The sequence below is a fragment of the Clytia hemisphaerica genome, unplaced genomic scaffold (assembly GCF_902728285.1).
Source record: "Clytia hemisphaerica strain Z4C2 unplaced genomic scaffold, Clytia hemisphaerica genome assembly, whole genome shotgun sequence".
Taxonomy (NCBI): Eukaryota; Metazoa; Cnidaria; class Hydrozoa; order Leptothecata; family Clytiidae; genus Clytia; species Clytia hemisphaerica.
Genome location: NW_027103473.1, coordinates 1,736,217 through 1,756,639, shown reverse-complemented (window position 1 = coordinate 1,756,639; position 20,423 = coordinate 1,736,217). Strand labels below are relative to the sequence as shown.

The window sequence follows — 20,423 nt, the reverse complement described above, 5'->3', positions numbered from 1 at the left end:
ATTGATGTCTTGATTTTTTTCTGCAAATTTTGTGTTTTTTTATTTCTAAGGAATTGGAGTGTTAATCGACAGTTCTATGATGGTGTAATGCTTACTTGTTTTTTTGGATATTGATATAGTTTACAGACAGTAAACGTGTCGTATTGGCTAAAATAGGGGGGGGGGCAAATATATCGTCGTTGGGGAAAGTAGGAAAATCCTTCAAAAAGCAGATCGTGCTGTGTTAAATGGTCCTCTAGCTTTAGAATCGAGACATTCTCGAAAAGTCTAATTTGCCCCCTAATTGAGATATTGTTGATACCCAACCAGCAACCTTGTATGTATTAAAATTTAAAATCAATAACTTCAATACTGACAGGATAGCACAAAAAAAAAGAGTTTACCTACTTTATTTTAAGAAGATTTTCTAAAACAGATTGGTGTAAAGAATGCATTGGTATTTGTTAACAATAATTATTATTTCATCCTACCAACAAATGTGCTCCACTGAGGAGACAACAACGAATACCTTTGAAGTTACACGAGGCTTCGAAGACAGTTTTAAATTCTTAGAAAAGCGAGGGCTTGATTGCGAGACGTTGAAAACAGAGGATGATGGTACGAAAAGTTGTTTGTGTATAGGTATGGATGACAAGAAAACCATGATTTTCGAAAGAAGTAGGACGAAAACAAAGGCAAAGTGTGAAATGAGCCGCGAAATCATGGATAACTTCAAACACGAAGGTTAGTTTTATCAAAAAAATATAACCAAAAGCTAGAGTCGAATCTCCTGTGTAGGATTCGAAACCACTTATTTCTTCTAGCTGCGCGATCCACGTGGCTTTCATACACATAGTAGATTAGAGGTAACATTTTGAAAAACGTAAAATACGAATTCAGAGAAAGTACTACATTCAATATATCATCCGAAACAGTATAAGAAGCTTTCTCCTCAAATTGTTTTCTCAAAGATAAATCTCGTCGAAAAAGTGAAAAAGTGACGTCCGTCAGAGCCCAAATGGGGAGAACTGACGAAAGTTCAAAGAAATATTTATCCAAAGACAAAGATAGAATTGAATGTTTTTTTTTACAAATACGATAGAAATGTTTGGGGGAGGTGGACTAGAGCCATTCGAGTTCAGTATTGAGATGAACAAAGAGATTGGTTTGATGAGATGGAATGAAAATGAAGGGTGGATTGGTACATACGCCTTATACATCGCGGGTGGAGATCGACCTGTGACAGAAAGAGAATGTAAAGATCCAAAGATTGAAAGTGTAAGGTGAGTTATATGAATATGTCAATCTTGCAACCGACTTTCCATAATCTCGAACTGTTTTCATTTTAGACAAATATGCTTGGCTTTTTTTTATCTTTCTATGATTTTTATTTTCTCTAACTCAAACTTTTCCTGTCTCGAATGGCTCCTAGTTTCTTCCTAGCCTTTAAAGGTGGTTCGAAGACTCTTAGAAACCAAAAGTGTCATTGCTACGATATTATTTTCCTTTAGTTGTAATAATTTGAAATGGGCGTCCTGCAACAAAGTAGTGGCTTCAGATTTCACGATCACAGAGAAAAAGACTGGATCCAACCAAGCTCATTTCGAATTCCAGGTAAATGAATATATACTGAATATTGTTTCCAGGGGGGTACTTAGGCAAATAGAGGGTACGGTATGTGCCGCCCTTAACGGTACCTTTTTTGGACTTCAAAAGTCCCACTAAGGGTCGGAAAAATTGAAAAATTTCAACTTCTTACCCCTGAAAGATCGAAATTTGGTCAAAATTTGGTCAAGATTGGTCAAATTTGTCCCGTTAAGGTTCGTAAAAATCCCAAAATTCTCCTTTGTTTCTTTGTTTGGCACCCCCCCCGTCAGCTCGCAACCCTAGTACCCCCCCCCCCCGGGGATATTGTTGTGGATGACTGCAGTTTAGTCACAAAGATTTCTTTAATCACTGTTCACTTAGATATTAAGTTTTTTTCAATTAATGAGTCGAATCAGTCAAGCATTTTTAGTTCTCGAATATTTAATATAAATTATTTCGGTATACTCGGCCCACCTTCATAATTTAGGGATTATTAAATTTAGTTAATTGATACAAATGATCGATATGACATATCCCATCACTTTTAGGTCATTTCACTTCAAATGAAAATCAAAAGCAAATATCAAGGACGTTTGGTAGCCCTCCAAATGTTATGTGGGATTGAAAAGGCTTTCATGATCTTCAAGTTTCAAGGAAAGCGGGATTGTAAGCATTTCTTCAAGTTCAACTGCTCCTAGATCCGGGGGGGGGGTACTTAGGCAAATGGAGGGTACGGTATGTGCCGTATGTGAGGGCACGGTATATTTTTGGATTTCCAAAGTCCCGCTAAGGGTCGGAAAAATCAGAAAATAAAATTTCAGTCCAACTAAGGGTAGGAGAAATAGGAAAATTTTTTAACTTTTTACCACAAGAAAGATTTGTCCCGGTAAGGGTCATCTTGGCCCTAAATATTCCCACTACCCCCACTTCATTGTGAAGTGAAAAGGCATTATCGTAAAGTTGGAGTTTATAGTTATAGTTAGCAACAAACGTCGGGAGGCAAAATGGGAGGCACGAGCCTTAACAAGCACTCTCTAATCAAAGGATCAATTATTTTAATCTCCTAAGATACAGTACGTGATTGAGTAACAAATGATTGTGATCTTATCGCAGTTACTGCATTTGTATATTTATATAACTAGGGTAGATGCAATTATCACATATTTTAGATTCGGTAAAAAGGACATTTAGTAAATTCGAGTAAATGTTCAAAAAGATTTATGTTCAGATAAATACGTTTTTTGATACAAGATACTGTCGTCATAGCTTCAACATAAAATAAAAAATAAAAAAGCTTCATTATATTATAGGTACGAAATGAGGGCTTACTCTCTCTGTCTTCCTTAGACCCAATTCCAGATTCACCTGTAGTCATTTCAACAACCGCAACACCAATAACAGATAATTCAACAACTCAGCCGCAACCTCCACCCAAAACAACAATACAAGCCTCTGAAACGACAACCATGAGTTCTGCAATAACAACAACTTCAGGAAGTGGTAATGGAGACAATAATACAGCGAGTTTTCCATCAAACACGGTACATCAAGTGTCTACAAACTTACATCAAACCAATACCTATGAGTAACTGAGCTTTATAAAAACTCAGGCATACTAAAATCTTTGATCGAAGTTTTTTTGAAATTGGTACAATGATACCAATACTCAACGTGGGTGTAAATGCACCATGAGTCCTAGATCTATTATTCCTTGTGGGTACTTTTGATATAGCGCCGTTTGACAACCTTGTCCCATGTATCCCGGGCTTTATTTATGTTACTGGTAAACGCAAGAGAAAGATTTGACCTGTTTTATCTCCACTGCAGATAATTTTAGTAATTTTAGTAATTTTATGTCTAACTATTTGAATTTGATGATACTTGGACTTTATCAGATAAGGGTTGTTCAAATTCATCTATCATACACAAATACTCGCAACCATCCAAGTTGGAATTAAATAGGAAAAGAGCTTGCAATATATATTGATATTTACAGGTGTTAAAGGTAACTCGTGGGTTACTAGACAAATGGAGCTGTCGCGCAGACGAGGAATGTGTTTGTAATGCACCCTTGACAACTTACATGATCAACGAAAATGGCACGCGTGGCTGCTACGGATCGGTGGAAACAATTGAACAAAATTTCAAAGGTATACCTCCGATTACTTCCTTGGTCCATACTTGAGCTAGACTATTAAGTATTGAGTACAGTATATTGATGTCAAATGCTCAGTAACTAAGGAGGAGTATAAAGGTTAAGTGGATCGATCCAGGAAAAATTGAATCCCTCTCCTATCTTCGGTTAGAAAGCTCCCAAGAAAAGGAGCTCCGGATCCCCTCTGACAGCAATTACTTAACAACTCTCCTTCTGACCCAATCCTTTATTGTCATAGGGCATGACATTTTCTTATTGGATAATCAAGTCGTATTTTATGTATCCTGGAAAGATGACGATAAATGGCGTAATCCAAAATCACAAAAGATATTTGACATTGATGGCAATGTAGTAACTTCGAATACATGTGACTTGAACAGTTTCTTTTCTACCGAAGTTTACAATCATGACCGTTGGCAAACTTGGAGTAATGATTATTTCAAACTTGATCCGACAGAGAATTCTTCCGATGGAGGAACCACCATAGGGATTGATGTAAGTAAAAAGGAGACTGGGTAAGATTTTGAGTTGACTGGAGAAGGACGATACTTGTCCCGCGGGTCAAAACTGCGGGTTTTCAATGATTTCAGTCTCTTGTCTGTTCCCACGTAGAACCCGTTAATTATACAGATTTACAAGCTAGGCTTGCAGTGGGCCTCTAACCGATCTTTTTTTACACTATTCTTGAATCGTATTTTGAGGGATGGTTTTCCCATGCATCGTTTTCTTTGAAGGTCTTGATAGACTTTACTGTAAACGACATTTCTCGGCAGTCTATTCCAGGTTGGCACACATCTGTAATAAAAGGATTTCGTTTGTGGTCCGTGGAAACCGTCATTCGTGACGTTAATGGCACAATTGGTACCGAAAGCTAAAAAAAAAGTCAACTTTAACTTCTTAAATTCCTGGTATTAAATTTAACTGTTATTTCAGCTTTTGTAAGGTAAACAAAAAACAGGAATGTTACTAACTTCAAGCTCCAAAAAAGAATGTGCTTCAAAACTTAAAGTTTTTTTCACTTTAGAAAGATTACAACGAGAACTTTGGCGATCTGCAAGGTCACTTGATCAGATTTGGCTTTAAGTGCAACAACAAAGAAGTTGCTTATTTGTTTCAAAAGTTTCAAGGAGAAAGAGAGTGTAAGTTTTTCATGGGCATACCTTTGTTTCGGATTAAAACCCATTTACTTTAAGTATGTTTTCGTGTTTACTATCACGTGGAAACCATTCTCAAGGGGAAAAAGTCTAATTTTTGGTGGAACAGGTTCCATGTGAATGGACTGTGGTTTATTTCCGAAGCAAAGGCATCAATAATCTTGAATTCCTCGTAGTATTTGGTTGGTAGAGGAAGGGCAAATGTTTCAAAAACCAATTCTTATTTCCATTAATTAGAAGTCTAAAAATACCCTAACACCTAATTGTACCCTTTGGTCGATAACCCAAGAAGAAGCAAATCAAGAATTCAAATGAGACTCAATGATTGTCCTGCCTACTACCCAATGAACACACTCGATTGATTATTCTTACATTTTTAGATTTACCAGGCAAAGATTTAGCTGAGCCATCCACCGAGGTAAGATTTAATGCCAATGTCTCAAAAGTATGTAGATACTTTAGTTTAGTTTTTGAACATTTTTTCAACACTTATTCATGCTATTTTACAAAGTTATACACCGTTGGAAAGATATTTCCAAGGAAAATTCTCTAAAGGATAAATTTTAATTGATAAATTTTTGAAAAGCTGAAAAATGAAGAAGAAAAATGAAAATGAAAAAAAAATTTTCAACTTTTTAAAAGTCATGACATGAATTTTTTCAGAATATTTGAACTTTTCCGATTTCAAATCTGTATTTAGATTTTTCCTATCTTTCTTAGATAAAAAAAGTTACAGCACTGTGAAGGTCATTTTTGCTGTTTTTGGTCATTTTTGGCCGTTTTAGGCCTACAGAGGGCATACTTTGAGACTGACTCCCGGAAGATTTAGTTGATATGGCCTAGTAGCAGATATGTGAATTGTGATTAAAGATTCGATTTAAGTTCTGATTAAAGCAAATCTCGGCGGCGGTGTGAAATCAAAACAAATGAAATTCGACAAAACTTTAATTCTTTTAGTTATTATTCATTTCATTTTAGCCTTTACTGACAGGTAGCGAATTAACATTGGTCATTGGCTGCACTTTGGGAGGCGTTGGTTTCATTGGAATCATTGTCACTCTTTATATTCTCTTAAGAAAAAGGTACGGTTGTCGATAAAGAAAAAGTCCTATAAGCTTAATCTGAAAAAATGAGGTATGCAGTACCAAGCTGTATTTTTTTATTTTGATGTTTTTACTTACAGCTTGATCTACCAATTAGATGCTTATAAACTCAGGGTCAGTAAATTTCTACCCTCGCGTAATAATTGAATCGTCGAAATACGCTTCGTCCCTTCTAATATTGAAATGCATATCACTTTAGGAAGAACAGGCTCTAAGCCAGAAACATTCAAAACAAAATTCACATCCTGTGTCGTAAGCGGTAAAGTGCACAAACAGGGTTCTAACAGTGTCCAATTTGGAAAATCCAGCTTGATTGAAAGCGTATCTTTATAATGTCTCCTATTCTACATCGTGTATCCCTCACTCTTTTAGGAGGAGAGATGGAAATGAAGAGTTAAAAAATGATCCAAAGGTAATGTTTCGCCTTCTCTTTCCAGTCAGTGTGTGAAGTAGGTTAGGGACTTGTTACTCTATGAACTACCTTCGCCTTCTCTTTGCGTAGAGATAAGGAAGTGCAAAAAATATCTAAATAATTCCTTCCCCACTACCCTCTTTCATACCAGCCCTTATTCAAATGTCTTTAAAACCTTTTAAGAAACCGAATATGAGGTTATTGTATGCCGTTACCTGTTTCTACCTCTAGTGGTTGCAAAAAGTATTTTGAAAATTTGTTATTGACTCTTTTTTGCTGACTAAGTTTTTTCTTCTATTTCAGTTCAATCAAGAGGATGACAAAAGTAAGATGTCGCACCTTTCCATATAATAGTGTTTAAGTGATTTCCAATTGCCATTCCAAAGTTTCTTTAACTCAAACCTCTATAACTTGAACAAGTTTTTAGTACATTAAGTTAACAATGCCTTAAAAACCTTGCTCGATAACTCAAAATTCCCTTAACTCGATCAAATTTGTATTCCCCGTGCGTGTTCGAGTTACAATCATGGACAAAAGGTTTGTAAACTTCTGCAATATTTGCAAAATACTTCAATATCGATCAAAAACAAGTTCCCAAGAGGTTCTGGGTGCTTTCCAAACCCATCCAAAGCTGTCTTTCAAAGTCACCCGCTGCAGTTTAACCATAAGGGCTAACCACAAGGGCTAGGTTAACTGGCTTACACCAGTATCAAAACGCTGATTTTTTGTTCGTGGTTCCCTCAAGAGCAATTCAAAAGTAATGCAACGACTTCAAAAGTATTTTTCTTAACCCCCCCCCTTTCAGACACATTGAAGAGTCATTTTGCTCTATTTCTCATCATTTTTCACTGAAATTTCATTTGTCTACAACCTTTTGTCCATGATTGTATAGTTTCTTCATAGCAAAAAGACCTTTCAAACCATGAACTCAAACTTAGTATAGAAATTATCTAAAGTCGATCCTTTGACTGAGAAGCCATATGAATTCTAAAATCTTGCATAAATTGAGGATTAAAAAACTAACTAACCCTCATTCCTGCATGTTTCTTTTCAGTCGTGATGAGCAAAGCTGACATCATGGAGCTGGCAGAGCAAATCCTACAAAAGCGAGAAAAGACCGACTTCCAAGGGTCTCCTCGCTACGTTCCTACACATCTTCCGGATCTACCTGATCCACGCCCCCAGGTGGGTCCCTTGTCTCTAAATTACAGACCAGAAGCAGAGGATCAGAGCAACGGACTGTATCAAGAAATACCATACGAAGGGTTGTATTTGAAGCCTCTGGCTGACGAAAGTTATCTTGATTTAACGACTATACACAAATCAGAGTACTCGCCAAGTATGAGAAGCAATAAAAGCGAATATGAAATAGAAGATGAAATTGAAAATCAAATTAATAGAAACGACGACCTTGACGCTGTCGATAAAAGACGGAATATTTTAAATGAGTCACCGCGTACTGAAAGTATAGACAGCAACGTTAGTGCTTATGAGCTTGAAGATAAATACTCGCCACAAAACAAAACTGACACAAAAAACGATAAAAACAACCTTGGTAAAAGACAGGGTACTTTAGAATTGCCACCGCAGTATACACCTGGGTTAAGGAGAAGTAGCAGTTTCTATGAGTTAGAAGACGTTTACGCTTCGAAAAGTAAAAACGATGTCGGAATCGAATCAAACAAACAGCAAAGTATCGATGATATCGATAAAAAGGATATAGGTTCTGATGTTAAAATACAAATTGAAAATACCGAACTTGTTACACCCAATTGAATCATGTTCCCATTCATCACGGTAGATTGAAAGCGTTGAAGATTGCAAGCAAATAATTTGATCTAATTTGGTCGATTCTCTCTAATTCGATTTTCGAAAATTTTATTCGAATTGGGGAAAGATTCGAGTTATAGAGAATATACAAGGCTTTCCCCTTGACGGGAACTAAGAGTCAGTTCGAACTATAGAAAGATTCGAAAGAAGTTCGAATTAGCTAGAGTTCACTGTATTAAAAATTTAAATTTCGATAGTTAGTTTTTTATTCTTGAATTATCTAATATAAGACCCCTTGGTATGTTGATTTCAATGAAAAGCAATTGTAAATATTTGATGAAATATACAAATTTTATTGCATTCTATCGAGAATCCAAACTGTGTTGAATTCACCCCCAATCTTAAACTGTAATAGCTTTTAAATTTCTGCCTTCGTTGAGAATAGGATTTTAATCAATCATATAATACTTTTATAAATCTTTTACTGTGTTTAATGAAAACGTATCCTCGGTAATTCTTGGTTTTAAAAAGAGCTGAAAAGCTAAACAGGATGTTGCAATGAAAATGATAAATTAAGCGTCATGTTTGAGCCGGAGGCTCGTTGTTGTTTCGAATGTAAGGAAAAAAGAGCCAACTCAACAGCAAAAGAAGGATATAATTCTTTCAAGTTGTTTGGTGTTTAGTATATTGTGGAAAGACTGAAAAACGTATTTATCCAAAAGGCAGTAGTGTAGTGGTTATCAGCTTGTGAGGGCAATTGGGTACCATACTATAATTCAAGAGTGTGGGGAGATAGGCCTGACTCTGTGGAGTGGGTGCTAATACTTGTAATCCCTGCGGGGCACTGCCGACTTGTTCAAGTATAGTCACCAGCAGCTTTGTGTGTTGTGAGCACGAGATGACAGAGTGGAGTAAGCGCAGCTATTTCCCTACCATTGGATAGTGAATTCTGTCCTGTTCCGGCAGTGTCCCCCAGCGGTGGGTTTTTATGGGGGGGGGCACTGAAAAGTAAGGAAAGGCTCTTCAAAACACTGATTTCAGCGCCCCTTTCCCCTCCCCCCTTCACAAATGGCAGTTTTTGGCCCTAGAAAATGGAGAAAAGTCGAAAAAATTTTACGCTCAGTTCGCCCGTGTCATTTCCCCACAATTTTCCCTAATTGCCAATTTTCCTATTTTGCCCCCCCCCTCAAATAATGGTTTGCCAAGCCATGCTACTGTACACAAAGCATGTTAAAAAAAACCTGTTTGCGTATTTCAAAAACTTGTCTACATGTTAAACTTTTCGAAATAATGAAAATTAATCTTTTTTTAACCTTATTTTTCGGACCAAGAGTAGCTTGTGATAGTTTACTATCATATCTGGTAGGATTTAGCTTAGGCAAAGAACCCTCTCCATGTGGAAGTTGCATGTAACTTCTCCGTTATAGAAAATTGGATGAATTCATTCTTATTGGTCGTTTTTAGTATTCTAAGGGTATGTAAAATTAGATGATCACTGTGTCGCAGATCTAATGAAACCCCTCTAAAGCTTAGCAAGGAACGTCCTCACTGAGCATATTTTTTTCAAAAAGAATACAAAACTGGGAGAGATGATTTTTTATTCAAAATTCATAATTTTCCCTCAAATAAAAGAGGACATTTTGGATGACGACCATTTGAAATTTGGCTTCTTCATTTCGTCATGGAGGTAGATTCCTGTTAAGGAATTCGTTTTCTCTATGAGGAACCCAGAACAGGCTTTTGAACTTGAAGGTATCGTAAAACACTTGCTTTACTGTACTAAAGAATTTCTTATAATTAAGCGCTATTTCTAGCTACAGTTGGCCTTTGGCAAGATTTTCTCAACCATTTTTCAATACATTCAATTGCCCAAATGGTCCCTTACATAAGCCCCTTAATAAACATTGCTTTTTTCATTAATTCATATATCTTTATTTTTGTGATTATAAAGGTTTCATTTTGACATGACTTTATGTCACAGTCGGCGGGTTTTAATTCGACTCAAAACAGGATGATAATGCTTGCAATGGAACGTAATAAAGGAAGAGAGAGTGTAGTAGAAAAATTACTCAGCTTAGTTTATTATAATCCATTTGATAATATATGATTTGAATTTACTATCGGAGGTAAAATTAGTAGACAGAGAAATTGGCATGGCATGGAATGGTGTAAATTTAGACATACACAATCGATAAGAGGACATTCATCTTAAGAGGAAAATACTTTTATTTGTTTTGGTGTTTTATCACATCTCTTATTCGGACCTAGCCTGGAGATCCACGCTATGATTTCTTATTTTATATAATGATGGCGAAATATATAGCATGGTTTGGGCTGAGAGAGAATTTCCCAGATCCTATTATCGGATGAAAACATAGCCAATCAAATTTTGTTATTCTTTTACTGGTCCCACTTTCTTATAGAAAGCGCAAGTTCCGAAATTTGGGGTTTAATTTAAGTAAGTGAGGACAGCGCTTAATTCGAATTTCCTACTGTAAATTTTTTAGAGGCAGAAATCTGCCTCGCAGCTCGTACCCGTCCTGTGTATACCAGATTATAAAAATACAGGACGGGTCTCCTGTCTAATTCCGACCTGAACACATAATTCAAGAAATCAATTAATATTTTTGAGCTACAGAATGGTCCAGGCACTAAAATTTTGAATCTCAGTTAGCATCAGATTTTCAAAGTTTAGATCATAACCCATCAAAAGCAAGATATTTTCCTCCCCCTTAGCCAAACAGCTTGGATCCTCCGTCCGATCCTTACTGGCTATAATTATAACCCCAAACGGTCACAGAGGCAAGGCGGGTTAAAGGCTGAGTACCTTCTGAACATGAATATACTTGTATAGTTTAATCGTAACTTATAAATAATATTTTAGACAGTATGTAAACTAAGAAGTATACCAGAATAATCGAAAATAAACTCACTAAAAAGACGGTCAACCGAGATGCATACTTGTTCCTCAGCAGCAATCATCATAGTCGCCTTCGTTGCTGGGTTTGTGACATCACAGTCCCTCTTGATCCCGAAACAGGTCGACCGTATGAAGGCTGGAGATGTGTTTCAGCCCAACCCTGGAAAGAAGTGTACAGATATACGGAACGCCGAGAATCACTCATCAATCAATACGAACGTATGCAAATGTAAGAGTGGAACAAACACATTGTATTTTGATTTTAATAATGAAGATTCTTGTTATGCAAGCAGCGACACGGTTGGTAAGATATTTTTTAGTATTTGGTTACAACCCTCTCCCCCGTCGCGAAAAGCTAGAGATTTGCCCGAGCAATTCCTGGTCTCCAAAAATGAGAAATTAGGAGAAATTAATTTTTTGACAAAGTATCCTTCAAATTAAGTGGTTAAGTCATTCAAATTGGTCCAGAATTACGACCAAGTTGACATTTTTGACCCTGATAAGGCAAGCAAAGGTGACGCAAAAAGTGCATACGCGAAGATCTGCAAAAAGTTAATTAAAAAAATTCATCAGGTTGAAAAATTCAACAAGAACCTTTCTATATTTTCATTGTCCAACCCGATATTCAATCGTTTTTCGTTATCAGGTCAAACAACCATGTTTTTCCAAGGAACGAACGGTCAAGTCGCTTTAGTTGGTTGGGATAATACAAACAAACAATGGAATTTCGTACAAAGACCTATTATACATGAAAATGGAACTTTGTTCGATTTCCAATCTTGCTCACAGAGAATTGAGCTTGAACTTTGGGAATATACTAATTACAATTTCAGTTACACTAAGTTCAACGACGATATTTTCAAACCAGCAGTACCGGACAGGAAATTTACTTTCGAAGTAAGTAAAACTTTTCCATCGTTGATTTTTTTTTTTTTTGGTGCGATCGCGTAATCAACAATATTTTTTTCGCAGGATGGTGTGCTTAAGGAATTTTTTTGTGAAAAACCTTGACCATTCTTGACCATTTTCGAGAACAAAGAGCGCAAATCAAAGATATAAAATAATGTACAACTTGAATATTCTAGGCTTGTGAGGCCTTCTTCTTCTAGGCCTATTTTTCTCTGAATGTTTTTTAAGGAGCGGTCATTCTGATAAAAAGTGAACTAATTTTTTTTCGTACCAAATAAATTTTTGTATTTTTCGGTTATTCCACAAAGATTATATTCAATATCAGTAAAGGCCTCTATATAAATGAACAAAATTAGAGCGTCTTTGTAAACGAAAAATTCTTTTAAACAAAATTCAAATAGAGTTAAATATATATGTACCCCTCTTTCCAGGGTTGGACTGAAACAGTGAATGACTCAGTGAAAGTGATATTTGAAACGAAACCCTCCTGTTTCTAACCCGAACAAATTTTATGGTCCCTTCATTTAACACTGCCTTATAAACCTTACTTAATCTGAACAAATTTTGTGCTCCTGTGCGGGTTTTAGTTATGGATATCCACTGTATATTAGTGCTGATAAGACAAGAGTGGGTTGGTTTCACCAAAGACAGTGCTCTATGTGGAGGAGCAATATAATAAGAAGAAGATCCACTGTATATATTTTTAATTCTTAAAAGTTTTCAGCCAGTGGACAAAACAAAAAAGATAAAAGTGTACTTCAAGGAAGGCTGTTCGATATATCATGGAGTTGTGATAAGTCTGGAGAGAAATATTTTACGAGTGTCAAATTCGCTGGAAGAGAAGAGTGTAAGTATTGATTGATTGATTGATTGATTGATTTTGGCCATTTTTGACTCCGAAATACCGATAAATTTCCTTTCCTCAAACATCGAAACAAACGACAAAAAAGGACTACATCATACTGTTAAACCAGTTAAGTAAAGGTGGATGGATACTCAACGTGCTCTTTCGCAGAGATTCGAAATACTTGGGTCTGTCAAAAAACGCCCCTATTTTTCAATTTTTAACGTACAAATTTCTATCGAACAAAGACAAATTAAATTTTAAGGGAAGATTTAAAATTTAATTCAAATTATACATTTGTATGTTTATTTGAAATGACTTTATGACAACTTCGCTGAGTTACGTCAATTTTTCACTTTTTGGAAATAAAATGTGCAATACTCACAAAAAAAATCAAGCAGCTCAACTGAATAGAAAAATGTACGTCAAAGATTGTAAAATAGGGACGTTTTTTTTTACACACCCGGTAGATAAAAGTGGAGCGTTTGCAAATAGATTCTTAAAGGATATAAATTTAAATACCAAAATATTTACTTTGCAGATTATTTTGGAAAAACTCCTCCATCTCCAACCGCCCCTCCTACACCAGAGACAACAGAAGAAGAAACAACTCAGGTATATATATTAGTTAAGATATATTAGCCTTTTTGTAAGAGATAACACCAGAATTCCGGTCATCGCACTTTCTTCCAAACAAAAGCTTTGGCGAAAGCTTTGTGCAACTGCAGGGGTTTTGGGCGATCCATGAGCAATCCGTTCAGATTTATTTTTCGAGTCTAACTCTAGACCTGAAGGTACATCACGTTTATTGTACAATTTGTGTTATCATTTTTTTTACTGTGTTTCAGTTTCAGCCGCAATTTATTGATTTTATATGTAAAAGATAAAGAGCATGTATTTCTGTGAACAGCTAAAAGTGTGCGTCCTCGTTAACATTGAATCGGACCCCCACAGACTTTGTCAGCAGCACCAAAAGTAAATTAAATAGATTCTCTATCCAAAGTTGTGCGGTGAAATGACTGGAACGATTTATAATAACCCACAGTTTTCACCCGCGCAAAATCAACGACGGTAAAAGTGCTTGTTTGCCGTCGTCCTCAGTCATTCAGGATATGAGCAGATCAGAAGTTAATTGTCTCCGTCGCTAAAAAAAACACACACAACTACATTAACTCGCTTAAGTCACCTACCACCAACTATTCGCCCCTATTTGCGAGGTTGTGTAACGCCTAAGTTCCCCGAAAGTCAGCAGATAAGCAACACACAAACATAATCAATAACTTGCAGAAATTTTAAATTTTAAACTTCAAAGTGTTTTTCTATAAACAGGCTCCACCCGATTATGTTATTGTTGAACGCGGTCTGGACAGAGACAGATATTCTTTGAACGGGCCCGATGAATATCAAAACTGTGATTGGGGCAATCCAATGTATGCATTGACACCTGACATCGGTGATTTGGGATGTACCAATCTCACAGCCATCTCAGATGCGTATCAAGGTAAGATTCATAAAACCAATTTAATTGATACACTACAGTACCCCTCGAATTTAGTTCTGCTTTGTTTATTCCAGAAGCAAACTCAATGTTTTTGGTATATCTGCAATCAGGTTCAAAATATATTGAGAATTTGGGGGTATTTTAGCGTTTTACGTTTTACGGAATTTTTAGGCTCCCTCTAAAAATGGGAATCAATCGTTAACCCCAGTAATGTAGGTAAGGTATCCAGCTAACACAACATTGTTTCAAAATGAACATATTAAAGCTTGATATTATTCGAAGTAGAAAAAATGTTATGATATTTATCATGAACCGCATGCTAGCTTTTCTTCTTTGAATTTAGCTGGTTACAATACTATGTTGAAATACGTTGGTCCTCACGAGGATGGAGATAAAACATCCACCTACACCATCTTCATTAAGAATAACGAATGGACAGAACCCAAGCAATATGATTGGAGATTGCGATTTCTACAGAATAGTGAATTGTTGATCTCATCAGATGCTTGCAGCAATGGAGAACTGCGTATTAAAGAGATACAAGTTTTGACTTTTGATGGTTGGAAAGTGTGGACTAAACTAGTACAGAATTACTTTACTTTGGTAAAACATGATGATAATGAGGTTGCTGGAGGAGAAACGACTTCTTCTTTTTCCTTAACTGTAAGTAGAAAAGTTTCGCCGATTTTCGCTGAGGTCTCTCCAATGAGGGAGGGTACACCAACAACGGTGGATAGTTTCAAAATAGTACGTAGAAATTTTCCAGAGATTGATTGACAGTGGAGTCAATTTAATTCAAACCTCTATAACTCGAATGACTCAAACAAGTTATCGCATCCCTACAGTTAAAAATGTCTTACAAACCTTAACCCATAACTTTCGTTACAAATTTGCGCAACATTACGTGTTCGTGAAGACTCTCCTACATATAACGAGTTATCTCATTTCATTTTCAGTTCAACTATTTCGAGTATAAATATTACAGAGCCTTTTTGGGTCATTTATTCGACATCCAAATGGATTGTTTTGGTTCAGGTGTTTATCATTTGTTCGTCAAGTTTGAAGGTAGTAGAACATGTAAGTGGCATTTTAGGTTTGATTTTTTTTCCTTATCATAAAGTCCCGGGGGAGGGGGTGGTACTAGGGTTGAGAGCTGACGGGGGGGGGTACCGCCCGACTTTCGACCCTTGGACCCTTACTGGGACTAACAAAGAGAAAACAAAGAAAATGTTTGTGAATTTCACGACCCTTATTAGGACAAATTTGACCAATTTTGATCAAATTTCGATCTTTCCAGGGGTGTAAAAAGTTGAAATTTTTCTATTTTTCCGACCCTTAGTGGGACTGAAATTTGATTTTCTGATTTTTCTGACCCGTAGCGGGACTTTGGAAATCCAAAAAAGGTACCCTTAAGAGCGGCACACACCGTACCCTCCATTTGCCTAAGTACCCCTGGGCATAAAGCCCGGGGGGGGGGGGGTACTAGGGCAAGATAAGTTACGGGGATGGTCCGCTGGTTAGGGTACCTTTTTTAACCTCCACGAGTCCCAGGTAGGGTCGCAAAAACACCAAAATAGAAAAATCAGTCCCTCGTAGGGTGCCTATTTTTGGAAAATTTGGGGAAAAAGTAGAAAATTTGAGAACATTTTGGAATTTCAGTCCCATTCAGGGTCACTTTTTTCGCAAATTTCGAGTCCCACGTAGGGTCCATTTTTTGAACCTCAGCGGAGCACCCCCGTCGGTCGACAAGGGTTGTACCACCCCCCCGGGCATAAAGTCAATTAAAGCCGAATAGGGGGACGGACCAACACCGTTTTGATACGGAATGTTTCTATAGATAACACCCCTGTCACCTCAGAAGCCCAGTGGGGTTACTTTAAGTTACAGATAGTGATTTTCCAAGGGTCCAATGATTTTCATAATTGGGCTAACAGTTCAGAAAATTTCCCCACCAGGGCCAATTTTTCGACTAATATTTCCAGCGAGGAGCCTGTAATAACAGGGGTAAACATCATATTCAATATCGATATTCAGATAATCCAACTATCTTATCTACATTTAACCCTTAAAGTGCCAATGACTAGATATGGGCTATATAGGAGGGCGAAGCCTTCCTGTAATGCCCAGTTTGAGTTAGAAATCGTCATTTTTGGTCTAACTCGTAGGAATTGGATTGGGTTTCATGGTCAAGCAAAAAAGTGAGTTTTTCCAGCGAGATTTTAAGCCAAAAAATCAAAAAAATGCAAAAATTTGACAAAAATCCCATTTTTTAAGATTGTGACCGTTTTTTTGACCATTTTTGGTCAACGAGTGATCCCAAGAACCTCCAAATTGGCCCTGCTTTACTTGATTCTATCCTCTAGTGAATTAATTAATTAACTGGGCACCTTTCTATCATTCAGTCTTTTAATAACGATATCATCAATCTAAAATTAAGCCGGACATAATAAGGGATTCTAATTTACGAACAGCCTTCTATCAATATTTTGTCCCCTAAAAACGGGCCGAGTCGATAGCACTTCGGGAAAAATAAACAATAATAATAATAATCACATTTTCATTTGTTCAACAAACTCTAACAAACTCATGGCTATCAATCATTTTTACCTCTTTAAACCTTTAGATACGCAAGGAGAGGACAACTTTGAACCACCAACTCACAAACAACCCATACAAACTACACAATCACCAACTCCGCCCATTAAAAATCCACCATCAGAAGCATCCTCAACTTCTGATGATAATGTTCCTGTCATAGTTGGAGCTGTTGTCGGAGGAATTGCATTTATTGTACTATTGATAGCTTTATACTGTTACTGCAAGGCGAGAAGGTATAAAATTTAAGGTATTTAAGGTATAAAATTTGATCAAGCTCAAACCCTTCGATTTTGAAGTATTTTGATAGCACTCGCGATTGTATTACCCAACAAGTAAAATCAAAAAGTGGTGTAAGTGGTGCTCTGAGTATAAGATTGTTTGATTTGTAAAGTAATTAAGTAGAGGGGGCTTATTTATACGGATTCTCGCAATCCTTCTATGCCACTTTTCTAGAAGGGGGTCAGAATCAGATCTGATTAGTAATCCAATATCATTAACATTATGGAATAAAGCTGTTCGAATTGTAAGTGTTCTAACATAGATTGGAAGGGTAAATTTTAAAATTAATGGTCTAATAAGTGGTCCAAAATGGTCTAACATAGCCAGGAAGTCTGTAAACCCCTCCAAAATCAAAATATTCGATTAAATTAAGTCGATGGCCCAAAATCGACTTTCTCGCCCAGAAAGAATAACTAGAATTCTCAACATATATTAAAAAGGCAAAGATTATAGTTGCAAGCCCTCTCTCAAATATTCTCAGAATTATCTACAAAGAACAGAAGATATTCATCTCAAGAGATTGTTTTCATGGATCCTGTCCAAGAAGGATTGCATAAACTACTAAATTGCGAATATCGCCGGGTGTAAAATATTGCTCATTATTTTCGTTTAGATACAAAGGAAGGCATAACGGGACAACACAGGTCAGTTTAATACTAAAATCGTGCTGTGTTATCAAAAAGCCAAGAATAAAAGTCAGAAACTACCAAAACTGAAACCCAACCTCGTCCCCGTGTATCCTAGGCTTTATTTACGATTGACCGCCGAGAATACCCTGGTGTTGAGGGGGGAGGGACTTCTCAAAACAATATGTCATAAAAAATCTGACGTTACAAAACTACACTGCAATGCAATGGTTTCAAATCCAGAAACAAATGAAATCTGACGTTTTGTTTTTAGATTACATAATTTTTCGCGTTCGAAAAACAGACAATGCCAGGGTATAAGTAAGCATCAAAATACTGATAATACGCAGGGGAACGAGGTTGACTGAAACCAATATTAGTTTATTTAAAGAGACGTCAAAGTGAAATCCATAGTGTAGTCTATAACTAGATATAAAAGCGGCAAAGGGAACCAATTAACTTGTTAATTGTCATTACTGTTGTCACTTTTTCAAATTTTCAGCTCAAATTTTTTTTTAAATCTTCCAGCTAAAAACTAAAGAAAGTGGTGATGCCGTTTGGTCAAAGACCGCCCAAAAATCACTCAATATACCTGAAGGACCTGAAGGTATGTAATGCTTTCTTTTTCATTTTCTACTCTCTTCAGGGGCACAAGAAGCGTGACAGTACCTCCTTTTGATGTCTATAATTTAACATCATTAGTAAAAATAATCCCCCTTTTATCCCCTCCTCGTTTTTCCCACGCTGGCTAAAAAAACTCTTCGTCCCCACTTAAGAAAAAAAAATCAAAATTGACGAATTTCGATGTGCCTATCATTTTCAAAGGGTACATTTCAAATTAACGGGATAATGAAAAGGATTTTTTTCAAGTAAAATCTCTCTAATATCTCTTTAATATTGCTGGTCTAAAATAAGAAACGGAACATATGATTTCAGCAAATCAGCTTTTTTAATTTTTAATTAACATTTTAAGAGGTGTTCCTCGATACTTAGATTGAAAGTTCTCCATTCCCCATCCTCGGTTGCTCCCCATCCTAGCCCCGAACAAATTTTTCCCTCCCATACCTCCAGTTGGCCTCAAAACCTATTCCTCCCTAATCCAGAGGGGCACTATGGGTCTAGTCTATCAATACGAAACATTTCTTATAAATTTTAGATGAAAGCAAAAAAGAGGCAGCAGAAATTCTTGAACTGGCTAAGGAAATCATCCATGAAAGACACAGTGCAAAAGAAAGACCCGACGTCATTCCACGATATATAATGGGCCGACCAGCTCCAAACCCAACAACCTCAGCGTACCAAGACCCTAGACCTAGCATCGGCCCCTTAGCGGCGAAGACCGACCCCTCAAAGTCGGGTCCTACCTCACCAGCATCAAATTTGTATACCGATTTAGCAAACGTACGACCAGGAGACTCCGCTTACGAGAGTTTACGACAAGATGCCGTAATACAGGACGATGAAAAACCACAAGAATCTTATGTGGATATGAATGGAATAGGTGGAGAAGAAGCTTATTTAGATTTGGAGCAAGCAAGAGAAGACTTTGAGAAAGAAATACAACAACAACAAGAGGGAAATAATTATGATAATCCTGATTACAAAGAACTTCAAAAAATTGAACCTGACAACGAATGTTGAGTTGTGTTTAGCAATGTGAATTATTTCGTTTAGCCCAAGCTGGGAAGATGATATTCGCATTTGACGAATCAACAAATGAGACACTAGCTAATATGATAAAAACGATATAAATAGACTTTAGGAATTGTAGGAAGGCGCCCCAGAGATTGGTGACTCAAGGGTTCTTTGACCGATTTGTCTCTACCGTGCACATACATGTTCAACACACCAGTGTATTCACCAAATAACCCATTCGAAGAGGTATTGGCCGACGATGATGGCTTATTTACTGTAAATATTTTTTCTTGTAACAGTTTAAAGATTTTGACCTAGCGATTGAAAATCTTATTTGAAGTTCAAGGATAGTGCTCTAATTGTCATTCCGTAGTTGGCGTAGTGATAGTGGATATCGACTCCCCACTTGGTGCTATAATTCACTTGGCAAATGAATATACCTTGATTCGGGTCAACCCATTCCATGTTAGGGGAATTGGATAACCATTCTCTGATACAAGGGTGTGGAGCAGTAGGTCAGGGATTGTATCTGGGTTTATGGCGTTGCTCACATGAATAAGCACTTGCGACAAGGGCTAAAAGCGAATCACCTTTCTCAAGCAAGATAAATTGAAGCCATAAAATATGCGCCGTATTTTTGATGATGGATTGAATCTAGTAATTACTTTGTTTTCGAGTGGTATTTTTCTTCGAAATCTAGCAGAAAATTTTAGTTTCAGTCTGAAATTTGTGCAAAAACTAGGCGGGCCGCGCTTGGCCGCACAACTTTTGTAGGATTTATTGGCTTCAAATCCTACCAAGGAGATTCGCTTCTAGCCCTTCGGGCTTATAAAACGGGCTTATTATACTTCATTGCTTGCGACGGGAATCGTTTTTCCACACTTATTCAAGTAATATAGCCGATACGCCATGACTCTGTTGTACAGCTAGCACAGGGTCAACGGTAAAGTT

At 36.9% G+C, this 20,423-nt stretch overlaps 3 protein-coding genes across 5 annotated transcripts in view; 2 read left to right on the top strand and 1 right to left on the bottom strand.

Moving 5' to 3' along the window:
- LOC136798461 (mRNA export factor GLE1-like) overlaps nucleotides 1-20,423 on the bottom strand; it is a 75,833-nt gene that overhangs the window by 41,330 nt on the left and 14,080 nt on the right. Inside the window, exon 1 of one of the 2 annotated variants that reach the window (XM_067055075.1) lies at nucleotides 11,094-11,241. The exons of the other annotated variant lie outside the window; for it this stretch is intronic. The gene's annotated coding sequence lies outside the window, so the exon portion shown is untranslated. Of the gene's footprint in view, nucleotides 1-11,093; nucleotides 11,242-20,423 lie in introns of those variants that run through there. 2 annotated transcript variants of the gene reach the window in all.
- LOC136798455 (uncharacterized) lies at nucleotides 360-8,530 on the top strand. Of its 2 annotated transcripts, none has more exons than XM_067055068.1 (13): nucleotides 360-723; nucleotides 1,082-1,262; nucleotides 1,491-1,593; nucleotides 2,115-2,232; nucleotides 2,914-3,086; nucleotides 3,563-3,716; nucleotides 3,960-4,216; nucleotides 4,746-4,860; nucleotides 5,256-5,293; nucleotides 5,854-5,957; nucleotides 6,351-6,390; nucleotides 6,694-6,715; nucleotides 7,445-8,530. In XM_067055068.1, exons 1-13 carry the CDS (start codon nucleotides 429-431, stop codon nucleotides 8,164-8,166), a joined length of 2,322 nt encoding a protein of 773 aa, XP_066911169.1. In that variant the 5' UTR covers nucleotides 360-428; the 3' UTR covers nucleotides 8,167-8,530. The 2 variants fall into 2 exon arrangements, with proteins under 2 accessions (XP_066911169.1, XP_066911168.1); XM_067055067.1 differs by having other exon boundaries at nucleotides 2,914-3,107; nucleotides 7,445-8,222.
- On the top strand, nucleotides 11,114-19,817 carry LOC136798463 (uncharacterized). Its single transcript, XM_067055077.1, has 11 exons — nucleotides 11,114-11,384; nucleotides 11,727-11,977; nucleotides 12,707-12,836; nucleotides 13,375-13,448; nucleotides 14,163-14,334; nucleotides 14,678-14,997; nucleotides 15,291-15,411; nucleotides 16,958-17,165; nucleotides 17,825-17,855; nucleotides 18,366-18,444; nucleotides 18,994-19,817. The coding sequence occupies exons 1-11, from the start codon at nucleotides 11,114-11,116 to the stop codon at nucleotides 19,476-19,478; spliced, it is 2,142 nt and encodes a 713-aa protein (XP_066911178.1). The 3' UTR covers nucleotides 19,479-19,817.

What these genes read in the sequence shown, in the direction of transcription:
- LOC136798455 (XM_067055067.1), top strand. Translation starts at nt 429, where the DNA reads ATGCATTGGTATTTGTTAACAATAATTATTATTTCATCCTACCAACAA. An exon ending in TATATTCTCTTAAGAAAAAG is followed by an intron (nt 5,958 to 6,350) that starts GTACGGTTGTCG and finishes TCACTCTTTTAG; the next exon opens with GAGGAGAGATGGAAATGAAG. An exon ending in AGTTAAAAAATGATCCAAAG is followed by an intron (nt 6,391 to 6,693) that starts GTAATGTTTCGC and finishes CTTCTATTTCAG; the next exon opens with TTCAATCAAGAGGATGACAA.
- LOC136798463 (XM_067055077.1), top strand. Translation starts at nt 11,114, where the DNA reads ATGCATACTTGTTCCTCAGCAGCAATCATCATAGTCGCCTTCGTTGCT. An exon ending in TGCAAGCAGCGACACGGTTG is followed by an intron (nt 11,385 to 11,726) that starts GTAAGATATTTT and finishes TTTCGTTATCAG; the next exon opens with GTCAAACAACCATGTTTTTC. An exon ending in ATTCGCTGGAAGAGAAGAGT is followed by an intron (nt 12,837 to 13,374) that starts GTAAGTATTGAT and finishes TTTACTTTGCAG; the next exon opens with ATTATTTTGGAAAAACTCCT.